This window comes from Anopheles ziemanni, chromosome 2, assembly GCF_943734765.1.
Source record: "Anopheles ziemanni chromosome 2, idAnoZiCoDA_A2_x.2, whole genome shotgun sequence".
Lineage (NCBI taxonomy): Eukaryota > Metazoa > Arthropoda > Insecta > Diptera > Culicidae > Anopheles > Anopheles ziemanni.
The window spans coordinates 66,755,502-66,773,236 of NC_080705.1; the positions used below are offsets into that span (position 1 = coordinate 66,755,502).

At 45.7% G+C, this 17,735-nt stretch overlaps 1 protein-coding gene across 3 annotated transcripts in view; it reads left to right on the top strand.

Annotated features, from left to right (window-relative positions):
- The window catches only part of LOC131282701 (putative ferric-chelate reductase 1 homolog), a 35,958-nt gene extending 22,405 nt beyond the window's left edge, over positions 1-13,553 (top strand). The window contains exons 2-8 of one of the 3 annotated variants that reach the window (XM_058312229.1): positions 9,991-10,756; positions 10,818-10,966; positions 11,034-11,190; positions 11,260-11,486; positions 11,559-11,915; positions 12,238-12,372; positions 12,463-13,553. In XM_058312229.1, the coding sequence (XP_058168212.1) occupies positions 10,009-10,756; positions 10,818-10,966; positions 11,034-11,190; positions 11,260-11,486; positions 11,559-11,915; positions 12,238-12,372; positions 12,463-12,600 (1,911 nt within the window). In that variant the 5' untranslated portion in view covers positions 9,991-10,008 and the 3' untranslated portion in view covers positions 12,601-13,553. The remainder of the gene's footprint in view (positions 1-9,990; positions 10,757-10,817; positions 10,967-11,033; positions 11,191-11,259; positions 11,487-11,558; positions 11,916-12,237; positions 12,373-12,462) is intronic. The other 2 variants (XM_058312228.1, XM_058312230.1) reach the window with 2 other exon arrangements.
- Positions 13,554-17,735: the final 4,182 nt, after the last annotated feature.

The window sequence follows — 17,735 nt, forward strand, 5'->3', positions numbered from 1 at the left end:
TTTTAGAACCACCGCCAACAAGACCACAAAAACCCTTTTCAGCACAACAGCTTCGCATATTTGTGGCGAGGAAGGGCTATCAACATAATATGCATGCTTTAGTAGGAGAAAAAAAGGTGATCAAACCGAGAGTGGAACGGGAAAAAAACTATATAGCATACCGATGTGCTAATGCTACAGGGTTTAACGCTGGCATTCCACCGGTCAACCGACAACTATGCCGGGTGCGCAATATTGCCGCCGTGTCACCGGTTGGTTTAGCGGTGGTGTGTACTTCTAAAAGTTCATTCGAAACCCATTTGCGGCACGCAACACGCGTTCGTTCGTTCGTTCGTTCGTTGCGGGTGAGTTTTTTTTCCTCCTCAGTTTGTTCCTTCAACCGGTCACAATTGTCACGTCAAGGCGAGAAGTCGAGCAAAAGCCCAAAACCGATGACCGTGAAGGGGCCCAGACGAATGACCACACGCCCACATGGCCGGAACAGGTACGAATCATTCTGATTCCACCGCTCACGGTTAAACCGCACGAAAAGCCCGCATTTGTCGCCGTCCGGTGGTTTTAAAGTCCGAGCGCATTTGGGGACGGATCGGAAAAAACGCCAACTGTGACGACAATGTAACGTTTGCTTGGTCCGAAACCTTGCTAGCTAGAGCACGATTTTCAAAGCATGGTCAGGAAGGCATCGTAAAATCTCCCACTGCGATGGTGGAGGTCGCTATCATCAACTCTTGGATTTATTTGAGATGGACGTGAAGATCATGTTTATCAGCATGAGACTGCTCTGCATCGGTCTGATCTTGACTTCTCTGAAGATCACTTGATTATTATCATGCGTCATTTTTTGCGCACATTTTTCTTGTGTGTGAGTGTGTGTGTGTGATGAAAGCGTGCAAATAAATACCATGGAAGAGTAAATTCACCACCTCACCAATCGTTGGGAAGACTGGATCGTTCCGTACGTTGGAACAAGTTGATTATTGGTGGAACGAACAAATCATCACAAAGCGCCGTGGATGACTCATACTGCGAACCATCTCTACTTTACCCCTTCGTCTGACGGTTCGACTCTGGAAAGCGCGGGAAAAACCCAACGGAAAATGATTCACTGCATTCCCGGCCACAGCGTCCAGTTTCGTTGGGGGCCTATTGCTTACGCCATGAGACTTTCAATGTTCAAAATCGTTCAATTGGAATGGTGTTGGTAGACAAAACTAATTAGTCACTCTGCGAAATTCTGTCTATTTCATCGTTAAACATGGTGCTAACCGAAATCTATTAGTGAGGGAATTTTGAATGACGCTTTGGGATATTTTTTTGAAGATATATTTGATGCAGATTTTACGATTCTAATAAATGTTCATCGTTTTCGTTTTAGGTAATTTACTGACGAGACGGTTTTGCATGATTTCTTGTTACATGTCGTGTGAGTATTTCTGACTTTATAAGATAAAACAAAACTTCCGTTATTCATCCAACTGTCAGCGCGCGATGAAACGTTCTTGATGGGAATGAGTTTGCAACTCAGGATTGAATACGGCTCCCAGCATGGCAACGAGTTCAACGTTTCCGATTCTCTCGCGAAGGTCATGGTTTCGCACCAACCGACAGTTTTGAACTCGTTTGTGCTATTTTATCCTAGCTTCCACTGCACCTCCTTCTCACAACGACTTGTCCACCATTGTGGATACCTGGACTCATGGAAAGGTATAATTCTGGTCACTGACCCGCGGAAGGACACTTGTGATTTCCCGCTGACTAATCGACCTGCCGGCAAATGGCTTTACAATCGTTCAACGATGCAATGGACAGTTTTCGTTCCAGCGTGACATTGCAGAGCATAAACCTATGCTCCACGGGATCGCAGATGAAGCCACTAAAAAGTAATCATCAGTGTTGTAGTTTGCATTGTCGATGTTCGTTGGAGATACTTTTTTCTACATATTGTTTATCAGTAGCCCCGGTCACGCGAGTAATGTGCTGTTAAATATCGTTTTATGCTACATTAATTGCATTAATAATGAAAATGTTCATCAATCATTCACGGCTTAACAGGCGCTGTGGCTTCCTTTTTTTACGTTGAAAACCATATCGTTTTGTGCGAATAACAAAACATTTTTTTACGCTTATCTCTCTGCTCCTGATAATGACGTAATGATAGGATTATGGTAAAACTCTGTACTGGGGGTATTTCCGCCTACAGCAGCATTGTACGTTCGCACCCTGGCATACCGGCCGAGAATGGTTTTTGCAACAATTATGCTCCTCCAGTTGCTCCGTAGGTAAACTTTACCGTAGATCAATTTATGCTATTAGGATTTTTATACGATTCGCTCGTAAACTTTCCACTCGAAACGATTTAGGAAGGAGCTTATGATCATTAAAAAATAATGATCAATGAGTGGATCTGGATTATATTTTAAACGCAAGTTTTTAATTCCACCACTACATATTCTCCCTTTTACCATTACAGATCGTTTATAATGGTGCGAATATTTTCTATGATACATAATCTGTTGAACAATAAAAAACAAAAAATTGGTAAAATTTAATTGCATCGAGATCGCTGATGATTGTTGCTATTAACCGATCGGTAAAAATTAAAAAAATCCTAGAAAGTTTTGAACTGTGGTTGAAGAAAAACCCACAATTTTTTTATCACTCGAATTTGTTTGTAACAGAAAAAGAGCGCCTATTTATACATTTTTCCGCGCCTATTTATACATTTTTCTATCTAATAGTTCCTTTTTCCTCTACTTAGTAATTTTACGTATTTTTAAACAATAATAAATATTTTGTTAGCTGAACAGCTAAATTAGGTTTTTTCCCTCTCTAAAAATAACATACTGCAAATAAACCCCTGACGTGTCAGACCGGGCGATTAATGGTCTTAAAAATGTGATTCTCCAAACGATTGTTTGAGGTAGCAAAACTAACCCCGCACGATGGTGTGTTACACATTAGAGTGCCCTCTCGGGTGTAAATTAGCCCCAGACTCGCACACACAACCGCACATACACACGCACACGACACGCCGCCGGTAATTTCACCTTCAGTCACAGACTAATCAGGGCTTCACGTGGACCGTCGTTTCGACGAGCGAAGTGGAGGGGACACAGCCCGGGTAGAAGGGTGTGCGGGGGGTAGTGAGTCGCAGCAGGGAACTCGCTTTGGAAAGATCGGGTCCTACGATTGAGCGGTGACGGCGCGAACGTCTTGGGCAGCGTGACTTGGACGGCCAGTCGTGTTCGAGAGCCGTTCGGAGGAAGTGCGTTTCGCTAAAGCGCTTCGTTGAGGTGCTTCGATCGAGACCTTAGTGTGTGCCGGTAAGTTGGGGACAGATTCTGGTACGCTCCCCCTCGCCCAGTGCGTGTGCCCAACCTTTTTCCGGCTGCTGCCCGCCAAAATCACCTTGAAGGAAACGCGAAATGGCGATGTGCGACCTGCGAGATGCGATCGCTAGAACTATACACTTCTCGAAACCGGTCCAGGGTCGGACCCTTGCCCGGCAAGCGGCACGCGGCGAGGGCTTGTGATCATTATCACCCGCTCAGTCGGTGGTGGACTAATGATTGTTTGCCCAGATGGTGACCCACCAACGCTCAGTAGTTACTCAGCCGGGCGTTCAGAGAACTGAGTGACACATGAGGAATGATTCTTTCCCGGCAAGTTTCTAGACGGATAGTCATAATGTTAGACGTGGACAGCAGTGAGCCCAGGGTCACCCAGGGGGTGGGTTGATAAAGTGTTTGCCGGGTGCCGTGTCCTTTCGTTTCCAGAACCTTATCGGGCCCGCCCCATCGAGAGATTAAAGCGTTCTGTTAAAGGGGTGCGAAATTAATTATGCCTTTTTTGGGCGTAAGAATAATTCACTCCAGTGATGGAAAGGTACAAGATAGAGCTGTGGGGTTAAAGTGAACGGCCCATTGTTCATAGGTGTGAGTCAAAGTTTTCGTGGCCCCCGTGGTGATAAGTAGGGTACTTCGAAAGACGTGCTGTGTTTGTTTAAAGTGTAAACTTTCCGCCGAATGTTATCGGTTGAAACGCTGTGTGCAAAGTTTGTGAAATACAGAATAGCCCAATGGAATGTGCAAAACAACAACAGAGAACAACACAAGTGGAAATCGACCACTACACAGTGTGCTATCGAAAGCACAACCTGAGCCAAACCGTCGATTCGCAAACCGATTCTTGATAAATATTTAAGCTCCCAATTAATATTCGTCGAGAACACTCGATAGAACCGTACCGTGGTTTTGAGTGGAATGTTCAATACCCCAAACGGACGTCCAAACAATTCGGAACAATAATCCGTTAGTTACTGTTCTTGGGCGCCGCTTGGCATGCTGAACACCTTCTCACTTATACTCCACCATAGAAGTTCGCCTTCCAGAATCAATGGAGGAGGAATGTATGTGCTTCCGAACCACCGTGGAGTAGTCTTACCGCGGCATGTTCTACTATGCAACTTATGGAGCTGCTTTTCCCGGCGTCTCAATTTCGAGCGCGCGCGAGAGATTCTCACGTGGGTAGAATAATTGACGCCGCCGGGTGTGTTTATTTAACGGAGCATTGGGATAATTTAAAGCAGATGCTTACATTTTCCACCACACAATCCAATGTGTGCGATTTGCGCCAATTAAGTTTAAAATAAATGCAAAATAGTGGCATTTTGCGTTGTGCGGTTTGTCTGCGATGGCGTTATAATGTTAAAGTGATAACGCTGAATATTTTACCTGCATCCTGTAACGAGTCAAACCTTTGTTCTAATGTGAACTAGTAGTTGCTTTTCATTGTTTTTCAAAAAGAAATATTGCCAACCAAACGCGGATAGAACAGGTTTTTTAAAGGTGGATATTCCCCCCCCCCCCTCCCGCCTCTTAAGTCGCGCATTAAAAGGTCACTGGCAATATGGCCCATGCCGACGGATAAATCAGATTAAGGTATGTCACAGTGTCGCACATTGTCACCTTCCGCAGTGCAACGCGTGTTTCGCGTCACTTTGTTTCGTACCGATTCGAATCGATTCGATCAATCGCAGGCGGATGTCGCCGGTGTAGTAATGGAATTAACGCCATGCGGCCGGAAGTGCACTTCGATTCCAATCAACGTTCACCGTTTCGGGTTGTGGGTGTCCTTCCGTTGTTTGCCGGGATGGAGGACAGAATGAACACACACCCCACCGCCACCCACTCGCCGACAGATGGGGTGAGAAGGAATGGTTCAATATTTGCCCAGTCCATCAATCATGCCATCAACCTGGCGAAGAGTTGCGGTTGCCAGTGGATGCTTTTTTCTTCTTCTTTTGCATGGTGAGATAACATGACGTTTCCGGTAGCTGCCGGCGTTGACGTTGGAAGGCGCTGGCGATCCTACTTTCCCTACCACCCATCTTTTCCGTGTACGCACACACAATTTGGTGGTAAATTTGGCAAAGAACAGACCGAAACCGTTGCCCTAGCGGTAAACCCGTTCCGGCGGGTGACTTCACGATGGTGAGCATAAAACCAACATCAGAACCAGAACCCAATGACATCGCATCCGTGCGGGATTCTGTTTTGTTTTACGGAAACGAAAATACGAATGATCGCATAAACTCCAGGCACCATGGAACCGTCTATCGACCACCTGGCGGATGGTGGCCTGTTTGTTTGATAATATGTTCAACAGCATCATTAACCTACTGGCCAACCGGTTTTCCAGTTCTATATCTTTGGAAATGAGTGGCGGAACAGAAGGGAGAATTAAATGTAAATAACTTTAATGAACAAGTTACGCTAAATGATCACTTATTGCTGTAATGATCGAGCAAATTACATTTGAATGTGCGTACATTGCAAACGTTTATTGCGGATAACCGTTTCCAATGAATGCGCAAATAGAATTAATTACAAATTCGTTGAGTGGTCTCTTAAATTCGTTAACAACAAATATTTCTGAAATGTTTATAGATCGATTATTTATGTGTTCGTGGAACATTTCATATAAAGTTGAATATACAATTTAAACTTTTGTGGGGTTTATTGAAAAACATGACGGAAGAAAATTTTTCGATTGGTGTTACCGATAATCAACTTTCTAATTTAACCAATTCGGCTATTGAACCGCATATATAATTTTTTTACAAAGCAAGAAGCATTTAAAATACAATTTAGAAGACTATTATTTCCTAGGGAATATTTTGAAACGTACTTTTTGTACTTCAGTGAAGCAGAAAGCAGTAATTATCAATTAATTCTCTTTTTCAAGTTATCGATACGTGTCAGAAATACGTTCGAAGAGCAATCAACTGTATAGTCCATTCCAATTTTCCATTTTTTTTACGATCAAACAAGGTACTTTTGAATCATGGTCAATTAAAGGGGCACACATTTCAGAGGCCTAAATTCAATCACGTTGGTATTGTTGAAATAAAAACGCACTAAAACAACGAAGAACCTACATTCTATTCCATTCCCCGCGGTGCATGGCCTACTAAATGGAGTTGTCCGTCAACCGCTAAAATATCGTATCAATGTCGTTTCATAGTTTGGAAAGAAAAATAAAACCGTTGTGCGAATAAAAAGCGTGTCCATATTTGAGCCGCGTGACACTGTTATATCCGCGTTCCGGCTCTTTGCGCCACAATCGGTGAAATTGAATAATTAGCAAACCTGCACCATACCGAAGACATTAACCCAAAAACACGTCTTAGTCGTCATCGCCGTCATCATTGTTGGCTAGATGATCTAAACCAGTCTCTTCCACTGTTTTTTTTAGCGGCGAGCGAAACGGAAGCGGATTCGAATGGGATGGAATATGAATTTATGCACGGAACGACGCATTTGTTTTATATTTGGCACACAGTTGCTTCCGGATCATGCACGCGACCCGACCCGGGCCATTCGGATGCCATTGGCATTGGCGTTTCAGGTGTGTGCGGGGGAGGGGAGCGGATGACGGGGGTGACGGTTTATCGGAGTTAAAACAGCCCGAGAGCCGCATTGGTTTAAGTGCCTCGGTTTTGGTCTGATCTGCAAATCGAGATTGCGAAGGTTCACGAGCAGATGAGGGCGGAATTTGTTGCAGGGGTTTCCTGGGGGGGAAGAGGGGGGTTCTGTACGTGAGCGTATTTCTACCAACGCTCGGGAAGGCCAATAAACGTGCCGGCAAAAATTGCTTGCAACCCTGCTTGCCTCCGGTATGCGAATCTTACGCTTGACATAGTTGAACCGCTTTATGTTTTTCTTTCCATTCCGGCGATCCGCTGCTTAGTGCGCCATAAATAGTTCCGTGAACTGCGGATAGAGCCTTCGAATCGTTCCTTGAAATAGGCCACTCACTTGTTATCCCTGAAATAGTTGGAGTGAGCTACGTGAAACAATATAAATGATCCATCTTTTGCGCATTATCGTTTCGTATTGGATTGATTTTGACACGTTTATTTATGTTTAAATGTCGTTATAATTCTTTGTTTTGAATGTAAAAATTTCTGTTATTATTTTTCAAATATACTACGGGAAGAGAGTCTATTATTCAGTGAAGTCTTGTGACTGGGGTTCAAGCTTCAGCTACATCGCTCAAATGCAGTGGCACAAATGCAATAGCAAAAGAAGCGAGTTTTTCAATTAATAATCATGTCGATGCTACTGCCATCGGACGAGCGAAAGGTCAACGTCCGCTGCTGCTGACACGAGATGTAAAAAATTGATACACTTCCCTGCGGACCACATGCAACGTCATTGCATTCACGTGCAGCGCTCGAGAAGCAGAACAATGCAAAAAAGAGCGAAGAGGGTAATAACCAACGGCGTAATAATTGCATGCCACCGGCCGTGGTTGGTTTTCCGAAGAAAATAGACCATCGATTGGGCCGCAGCGAGAAGAAAACTGACTGACTGACTGACCGTATGGCTGACTGAGGGAAAACACCGACCAGGCCGGGTTGTTCATGCATCGATTTCAAACGCCTCCATCCAGTGCAACGCTGTGGTCATTTTGTTACACGCCAGGGTCTCAGCACGACAGACCCGGTGTCCCTGGTTGTGTTACGATGGTAAGCTGTTTGCTTACCACCAGGGAAATGTTTGCTGAACCCCTTCCCATTCGGAGGGCAATGCACTTTTCCCAACCAAACACATACACATAGCAAAAGGACAACGACGATAGGACCCATCGATGAACTGCAGCTGGTGTGTTCCATAAAAGCGCCCACCATCGTTTGCCCATCGTTTTATTTTAATAGCAAGGATATTATTTTTCTCGCTAATCTACACACGACCAATCTATCGATCGAACAACAAAATCGGGAATCAAACTGGGAACCCCCACCGGGCGACGGGCTGACGAAAGAAAACTGTGGCGAGGAAAACAAACTGACCCCGATTGGGGATTTATTCCGAAATCCTTGCCCTCAATTACCACTTCCGGTCAACCGTGGCGACCGTAGACGCGGGGAGGGAATGCCGGAGGTGGCGTGCGGGGTTCGTAAAATCGCCCCATTTCTACTAACGTTCCCTTTCATCCCCACTCGTTCGCATTCCCTTTTTGGCCCTTGGAATGGAAGGTGTTTTCATTATTTTATTGTTCCTTGCGTGAGCTTTACCATTCCAGCGTAGGCGAGCCGTGGAAAGTCGGTTGGAAAATTCATTGTTTTCTCATGGCAGTGGGTGGAAAAACGCTCGAAGGGTTTTCTCACGCTTTCCACTCCACCCACACGAGGTTTCAGTCTTTGTTGTGTTGAAGCACGAAGGAGATGTGTGTTGCTTGGCCGATCCGGAGATCTAGAAAGCGGCATTTGCTTGCTCCTTAAGCGATGGAGGTGCCTGGTCCGTGTGCACCTGGCCATTAAATTACGCTCTGAAGAAGCGGTATGATATAGTGTTGCCGATATCGTAAGTGGAAACGAGGAACGTATATTGTTGTGAAAAACGGAAAACAAAAAGCAAAACATGGTTGTGCAGATTGAACATGATATCAAAACGAAAGAGAAAATACAACAAGGATCCAAAAAAAGGAAAGAGAGGAATAGTGAAGTGAAAAAAGAAAAATAAACAATAGGATAAAAGCAAAAGATACCGAATGCTAAAGGCAATGAAATTGTCTGCGAATGAAACAAGAAGACTGGATAACAAAATGCAAAGTTGCAAAAAAAACACTAGCAACAAACATTGAAGAAAATGGACGTAAACTGTGGGGGTGTGTTTAGAAAAAAAAGAAAGATGGAGAATGGGCAAAAAGGAACATAGTCGTATTTTCATGGAAAAATACAACATAAAGCCTGTATACGAAAGCAAAACAAAACGAAACACTTCGCGAGTGTTGATTGTTTTGTTTTGGTGCTTCTGATACTATTTTTTCCTTTTCTGCTTTTCCGAGCCATGTTTTTCCTCGTTTGTGCACCGTTTTGGTTTGATTTATGGGATCAATTTGATGGGTCTGCCAAGATACGGTTGGTTCTGTGCCTGTTTTCCATTCTTTTTGTGTGTGCGCTTATTGTCTTGACTCACGCCCCTTCCCCTTCTCTCTTTTTCCACCTTCCTGGATGCTTCCGAGAAGACCACCGAGAGGTTAAGCATTTTTCATTTTTCCCAGCCTCAATCGCACGCCAGTTGATACACACAGTGGGGCACAAGTACAATGTTCGGTCGTTAGGGTATTGAGTGGTTCGTGAGCCGAAGGGCAGGACTTCCCCCGATGGGGGAGGTGAAAAGAAAAAAAGCAGGGCGTAAGGAATCACTTACGTATTAAGCCTTGATAAATGTGTCAATAATGATTAGATTTATTGGGTTCACTTTTTTTCCCACCGATTGGTTCGATTCGGTTCTCGCGAGTAATGGGGGCAGGTTTTTGGCGGGAGTCAAAGGATGAAATATATTTTACGCTGGTTTGGCGCACAAACGCAGTGACCTTCGTTGGGTGGGTAATACCTGCTAATTTTCATTTATTTATTTTATTCAAGTGAGTTAGTGGATGAAAATGAAATCGAATTTCTCGCTCCCTTCTTCTCGCCAGCAGAATAACCAAGTCAGGATGCTTCCACTGCTCGTGGCACTGGTGCTGAGCACCTTGGCCACACTGAACGCCCTTCCCAATGGCGCCCCGACGTCCGTGTGTGACAACATGCTTCCGTTCCACGGCGGTGGCATCCCGCCGCTCACCACCAAGACGCCATTCACGATCACGCCCCAGTCGTCGGTGATCGGCAGCGGGCAAACGCTGAAGTTGGACATCGAATCCTTCCCGGCCAACATCGTGTTCAAGGGCTACATGCTGCAGGCCCGTCAGGTCGATCCGCCGAACAGCATCGTTGGGCACTTCGTAAGCACCGACACCGACGCCATCAAGCTCATCGAGTGTCAGGGCCCGAACGATACGGCCACACACACCTCGACCAGCCAGAAGCGCGACCTAACGCTGGAGTGGACCGCACCGGAAGGCTTCGTCGGGGACGTCGTGTTCAACGCAACCATCGCGCAGGATTACGACAAGTTCTGGGTGGGCATTCCTTCCGATCCGGTGCGAGTGGTGGCCAGCCAGACGACGGTGGCTCCGGGATCGAGCCCCACGAAGCGACCGGCCACGACAACCACGGTGCCACCGTATCGGCCTCCGCAGACCTCGGCCCCGGTGGCCGTGGATCCGATCTACGCCGGTTGCGGCGAGAGCAAGGGTTGCTTTGGCTTCCCGGACGGTTGCGTCGACAGCCAGGACTGCCGGGCGGTGGTCACCATCGCCGTGCTTGGAGCACGTTACGTATTTGAACTGAAATCTGGACACAGTGAGTCATAGACCGCACGTAAAACGAACGTCCGATAATCCTCTCCTTTCTCCCTTTCCAGATCGGCCAGCGTATGTCGCGTTCGGTCTGTCCAACGATGCCAAGATGGGTGACGATTCGGTGCTGGAGTGCGTCCCGGAGCAGGGAACGGTTAATGCTTACGCTTCGTGGACCAACGTTGGACCTTACGGATCAACCCGCGTGGGAGTGGTGAGTTACTTTCATGGTAAACACAATAACCTCCTACTTACAACCCGGACATTCGTTTGTTTTACAGCCACAAAACATCTTCCAAGTGCTGGAGAAATCCTATAACGATGGCACGATCTACTGCAAGCTGGAACGCAATGCCGTCAGCACGGTCAAGGGCCAGAAGTTTGATCTGATGAGCGACAAGTTCCATCTTCTACTCGCCGCTGGCTCGTCCGTGGAATGTAAGGCAAAGCAGAGACGGGTTTTCAATGGGACAGATTTTTATGGACCTTCTTTTTGCCCTCTCGTAGCAACAAACGTCAACTATCACGACATCGGACGTCACGTGTCCGGAACGCCGCAATCGCTGGCAGAGGTTGGCCCGGTGCAGGGATCGTCCAAGCTGTTGCTACGCCTGCACGGTGCCTTCATGATCACGGCCTGGATCGGTACGGCGTCGCTCGGCATCCTGCTCGCCCGTTACTTCCGCCAAACGTGGGTCGGTAGCCAGATGTGTGGAAAAGATCAGTGGTTTGCGGTAAGTCGTGTGATTAACGACCTTGCACGGACGCCTTGCAACAATCCCCTGTTACCGTTTCCCTTCCTTCAGTGGCATCGGTTCCTGATGGTGCTCACGTGGGCGCTCACCGTTGCTGGAGTTGTGGTGATTTTCGTCGAGATCGGTGGCTGGTCGCAGGTGCGCAACCCGCACGCCATCCTCGGCGTGGTCACGACCGTCCTGTGCTTCCTGCAGCCGCTCGGTGCCTTCTTCCGGCCGCATCCCGGCTCCAGCAAGCGACCGTGGTTCAACTGGCTGCACTGGCTCGGCGGAAACCTGGCACACGTGATCGCGATCGTGGCAATCTTCTTCGCCGTCCAGCTGCAGAAGGCCGAGCTACCGGACTGGATGGACTTCATTCTGGTCGCGTTCGTCGCGTTCCACGTGTTTATGCATTTGATCTTCTCCGTGAGTATAACGGGTGAACCCCCTCGGAACGGAATGGGTGATAAATGGGAGGTTTCGATGTGTTTAAGTGTGTTCACGGCTCAATCTAACCGGTTACACGGGGAAAGATTCAATTGCGATGCAAACTATTCTTCCCACTCGATTTTACCACTCGGTACTAAGGCTCTCGTCGTGTTGTACATAAACGCAAGCAAATCAAGCACCGCCTAGGGATGTAAATACAACGTGTCTTTAACTGAGCGACAGGTTTCTTCATCTTCCGATACTAACCCCCTTTACCGTGTGTTCTCACCGAACGGTTCGACAACGCATTAAAATGTAGATTTTCTCCTGGGTACAGATCGGTGGGTGCGTGAGCGAGCGAAGAAGTGGCCAGCGAGTGACGTCCTTCCCGATGGCCGACATGACCCCGTCGCGAAACTCCATGAGCTCCAGCGAACGCAAACAGGATGCTGCTGTACGTTCTAGTTATAAGTTCATCCGTGAGCTTTTCTCCAACAGAATGTGTATAATTTTTCCCTTTTCTTTTCTCATTTACATCCGATAGTTCTCGGGCTTCCGCAAGTCGATGCTGTTCCTGTACATTCTCATCGTGCTCGGTCTGGTCATCGCCATGGTGGTAATTGTCGTGCTGGCGCCGATCGAAACGGCCTACAACAACATCAAGGAGCAGATCATGAACTAAGGAGTGTCAAGTGGAATGCTAACGCGATCGATCGAGTAACCATGGAAACGATTGCGATGGTCCCGGAGCAGTTTGTGTATATTACTTTTCTAGAGAGCTTTCTAGCAGGCCGGTAATATAAGGGCACAACTCAAACCAAGAAGTTAACCGTTAACCACACGATCCACGTGACATGTAGGGAAGAAAATCCTTCGAGGCAGCAAGACGAGCTGATGTCGAGTGTTGCCAGGATTTGTTATACGATATTGTAGATAACATAGTATTCTTCACCCTCCTCTTTCTCCCACTCACCTAATCCTTGTACGTACCCTTCGAATAGTCCTAACATTCCTGTTCTCCGTCTCATCTAAGAGCGTCTTTTGATAGTGTATGATTTGTCGACAACATAAGGATTGGAAACATTAAACGTGCGGATTCAGATCGTTCGATCGTCTAGCGTGAGAAGCGATTAGGAACTAGCCGTCCCCAGCCGTTGTACAGTTTAAGCGTCACATATTTATAGCCAGCCAAGTTTGAACGCTCGGGATGGATTGATTGTTAAGCCAGGTGCCTTAAGGATGAGCTTCAGAGCTTCCCGTTCCATACTGTGGTTTTTTGTTGTTGTGTCCGTGCGCGTTTTGTGCCTCGTGTAAGATGTACTACGCTGTTGTCTAATTCCGTCTTCCCGTTTTCGACGGAACTCGGGTCGGAAAGTGTATCTCACATTGTTCAACCATTCGTAATCAATCTTCGGGTCAGTAAAAGTATTAGATAGGAACCAATCGGCGCCAATAGGGTCAAGCAGGAAACCATTCCAAGTATGCTCGGAACAAGCAACACAAACACACGGATATAGAAGGGAAATGAACAAACGATCAACATTGTGCCGTGCAGGATGGTGCTGCGCATTTCTATAAGCAGGTTTTCTTTTAGAGCGTATTTAAGTCGAAACATAATAAATGTTGCCATTGCTAAAAACAGTGTTCTGCTACTTTGCTGTTTGGTTTACTCGTCAAATTTGTTCAAAGAGGCTTGATCTCATTTCATTTGATGCATCTCGGAAATAGTTTTAATTTCGCAGCAATTTGAAATTATTATCAGATATTCGATACTTTTCGAACTCGTCGAACAATCTGTTCAATGTCTGACGGGTTTCAAATCTGTGGCACGTAAATCCTGACACATGATTTCACTCTATGCCTCTGCTAAGCTTCACCAATTGCTTCGTGCGCCTAGACGTGTCCCAGAACGAGCGAATAACAATAGAGATTTCATTATTTCATTCGATGAAAATGAAATTAATAATTCCACCTTATTAGCCATTATCGCATGCTCGGTATGCAGCGGTATGACGGCAACCATCTGGCCGCATCGTTCCATAAATTCCTACCGGGAAGCACACCGATGAATGATGCCCTAGGAGTGCACGGTGTGTACCAGACTGGATGTCTACTTTCGGGGATGAGATGCCGCTTCAACTCTCTACCAACCGTTCCCGGTCGGCCAGGAGCGCGGGCTCGTAATCGTTCTACATCAATAGACCACCGTACGCAATATGGTTTCGGTTGATCGGATGCGTCGGTTTGGCGGGGAGTGCAAGTTGTGGTAGTATTTATCGGTGGTGCACTAATTAACACAGCATCGGCATTCCGGTGGACGTGTGCATGCCACGGAACGGGAACCGGTGTTTATGCAAAAGCGGAAGCTGACGTGGCATCGCGTCACAAGTGAACGCTTGAGGGTGGCTTTGGCGGGGCCGTTGGTTAGGTGATAGTAAAACTTCGTCCAGATAAAGTTAGATTCATTGGTATGAAACATCATGCACGTGAAATTTGCAGCTCGTGCGAGAAAGTTCTACCCGACGGGATATTTTAAGTCGTATTTTGCTTCGCTCGACGAGGGAAGCTCTTCTTGGTGATAGTGAACTTGTAATCTCGGGAATAAACCGATGATTAAATTATGTTCGTAATTTTATTAGTTATTTTTCTTTGAATGCCGGGGCTGAACATTGACGCCATCAGTTAAAATAATAAATAACACTTGCAATTTACGGTTGGTTCTTATTAACAGAATTTGAAACTCTCTTAAATTAAAATCAGTTTTACACCCATACAAAACGATCCAAATTACATTGGATTTATCGTTCTTAGTTTCATCTAGCAGGCGGTTTTCCCCTTTTTTTCAACTAAGTCGCCTAACGTCTTTTGGTTTTATTTTGTCCTGCTCTAACCGGCGTCGTGCCTCAGTGTGCAGCTGTGATTTTCTCGCCTAAATGCACGCAACCCGCATAACCGGGTTTCCCGATGGAGGTGGAAACCTTCGCTCCTTCCGTTCGGGGCACACGGTTTGTGGCACCTGTTTGAAAACTCCGTGCGATGCGATCGATTCCACGGACTCCACGGCGGCCATTTTATGCCCCATATCTTCCTACCGTATCGCGTAGGTGGAATGGAAACTTTTTCCCCGCCCCAAGATAAACATCGTTGGATCGTTCTGTGGTAGCAATCCTTGCTCACAGTCGCAGCAGGTTGCCCGTCCCAATCTGCTTCGTCTTTTCTCCGTACCACCGATTTTCCACATTGCGTCTGGCGTTTCCACCGTCGATATGCGTTTTGTAGTTTTCCCCCGCGAACGGTTCACGTGCACGCTCCTTTTTCCGAACACCTTTCCCTCGCACGTGCATATAAAAGGTAAGTTTTAAATCAGCATTATAGCGAACTAATGCCATGTTTCGGATAAACGGAACACTTCAGCAGTTTTTGCCCGCCAGGCGGAAGGCGTCGGTTGGTGTGTGATGTGGCTGATAATTTATTCTAGCCAGAATTTATGGGCTGTTTTTGTCTTGTCTTCTTCTTCTTCATCTTCTTTCGTTTGGTTGCTCGGGGCAAGCTCTTCGTCTTGGTACGTTCTTGAGGCACCGTAAATCATCGTTACGCCGGTTTGGTGCAAGTTATTATGCAACTACAACCACGTATGCGGAAATGGCCAGTTGTAATCTTGGTTTATGATCTTGCAAAAGCAGCTAGGTGCCCACGGATAGGATTGAACAGATTTCAAAACCAATGAATCATACTGCACCCCAAGCATGGAAACAAGCATTCCCGGGGCATTCGGCGAGAGCGTCCCAAGGTGGCTCGTTTGAAACTAAGGTTTGTCTTCAAGTTTATTACAATGATGTTGTTATAAACTTTTGATGTTTTTTATTATTTTCCTGTTTGGTTTATTAGAAAATGGTTTGATTTTGCGAGCTCGAGACTAGGGGAACTTCTAACGATTTCTGTCGTAAAATATTTAAATTCAAATAAATAATACAACCACATTATTCGATCCTAACACAAGCCTAACAACATATCCTTCCTGATTAGCAAATAAATTGAAAATGTAAATTTTATCTGTACCATCCAGGTTTTCATTCCTGCCACACGCTCCTACTAATACAGGAAATGGTAGTTTTCCATCCGCGGTTGACGACTAACAGTCTCATGTAATTACAATAATCCCATTCGTAGAACGGACAAAGGGGAATACTTCTTCTACTCCGGTCTACCCATCGCTCGGAGGCTTTCGCCAGAACCTACTCCCAGTAGCTGCAGGATGCGCCGGAAAGTAGATGCACCTGCATCATAATCGCCGTCCGACTACACGATACCGTTCCCGTGACTCACGATGCACGACCGTTTCTCTCCCCTGCGTGGGTCGGGGCATTAGTGTCTTCCGTGGTAAAAGGTTGCCATTTTTAATGGATATTAACATGCAGATGATGATCACGATGATGATGGTGATGTTGATGAGAGTGATACTATATGGTTCCTTTTTCCGTAGAGAAGATCAGTAGGCCAACCGTTGGGTTTCCTTTCCAAACGACGGCCACCTGAAAATAGTGGTTGGTTGCGGTGTTTTTTCCCGCTGCTGGTGTTTTTTCCTTTTAGTGCCTGTCTTAGTTGGATGCACTAAAAGTATGAAGTGATAAGGTTCACTGATTTCTCCCTTTTAAGGATTTTCTGAACAAAGCCTTTTCAGAAATGAATGCAAAAAGTGAGGGCCCTGTTAGTAAAGTTTTGAATGGGATAGAAAACGACAAAGTCGTTTTTGTAAATTTAATGAGTGAAACTCATTTCTGAAACATAGAAAAGTATTATAAATAATGATTCAGGCGGCTTGTACTGCAGACTCGCACAATACATAAGTCAGACGGTTATGTTTCACGAGTTAAGCTTTTATTTATGCAGTATTAAAAAATGGTATATTTTACAGTTCAATTTTATCATTCATTTAAGTATTATCATCAACATTCGAATTTCATCTTTAATGTGTCAGTTGTATTTATTCGGTTATGCCCTTCACTATTTGTTGAAACACAAACTGTCACTTTCAAGTTTATTAAAATCATAACTCAGCTCTGCAAATTGTAAAATTGTTGAACGGAACTATGACAACTACCGAGACATTACGTTTCCGTCTTTTGTGAAATACGACGACCAACATAAATTTTGTGTAAAAATCAGTTAGAAATAATTATAGAGGACAGTTTTTAATAAAATATTAGTTTGCTTGTTAAAAAAAAACTATATTTAATTAAAATACGCTCTAATCCCATCTCACGGCTCACGTGTTGCATGAAAACTGCATTAAGAAAAGAATTTCATCGATCGACGCTATGAACAAAATGAGTTATGAGTGCATAAAAATGAAAGAAGAAAAGAAAATTCCTACTTTGTTGCATATCTTAGAACTTCGAACACCTTCACCATCCGATAAGAAGATAACGTCATCGATCAGATCTCCATCCGCACGCGGGCGGATAACGAAACAATGCTACCGATAAAGGCAATCGGTCGGCCCCAATTAGCCCATCGAGTGCTCCCAATCAATAGCCCAATGCTTGGTTTTATTTTTATCAGCCCGCGAGCATAAAGCACCCACCGATATCGGAAACACTATCTTCGGCGCTATCTTCGGCGTCCCACGGCTCGCTTTATCGTCTCGTGGCTCGCCGCTTTTGCGCGGGGACTCAAAGTAAAACGCGACTCGTAACGGTGGGGAGATTTGGACAAATGTATTCATCACAGTTCGGTATTGGCATTGTGCACTCCGTCGGCCAGTTGCTGAAGCCCTCCTAAGGTGTTGCTGCTGCTGCTGCTGCTGCATCGAAGGAT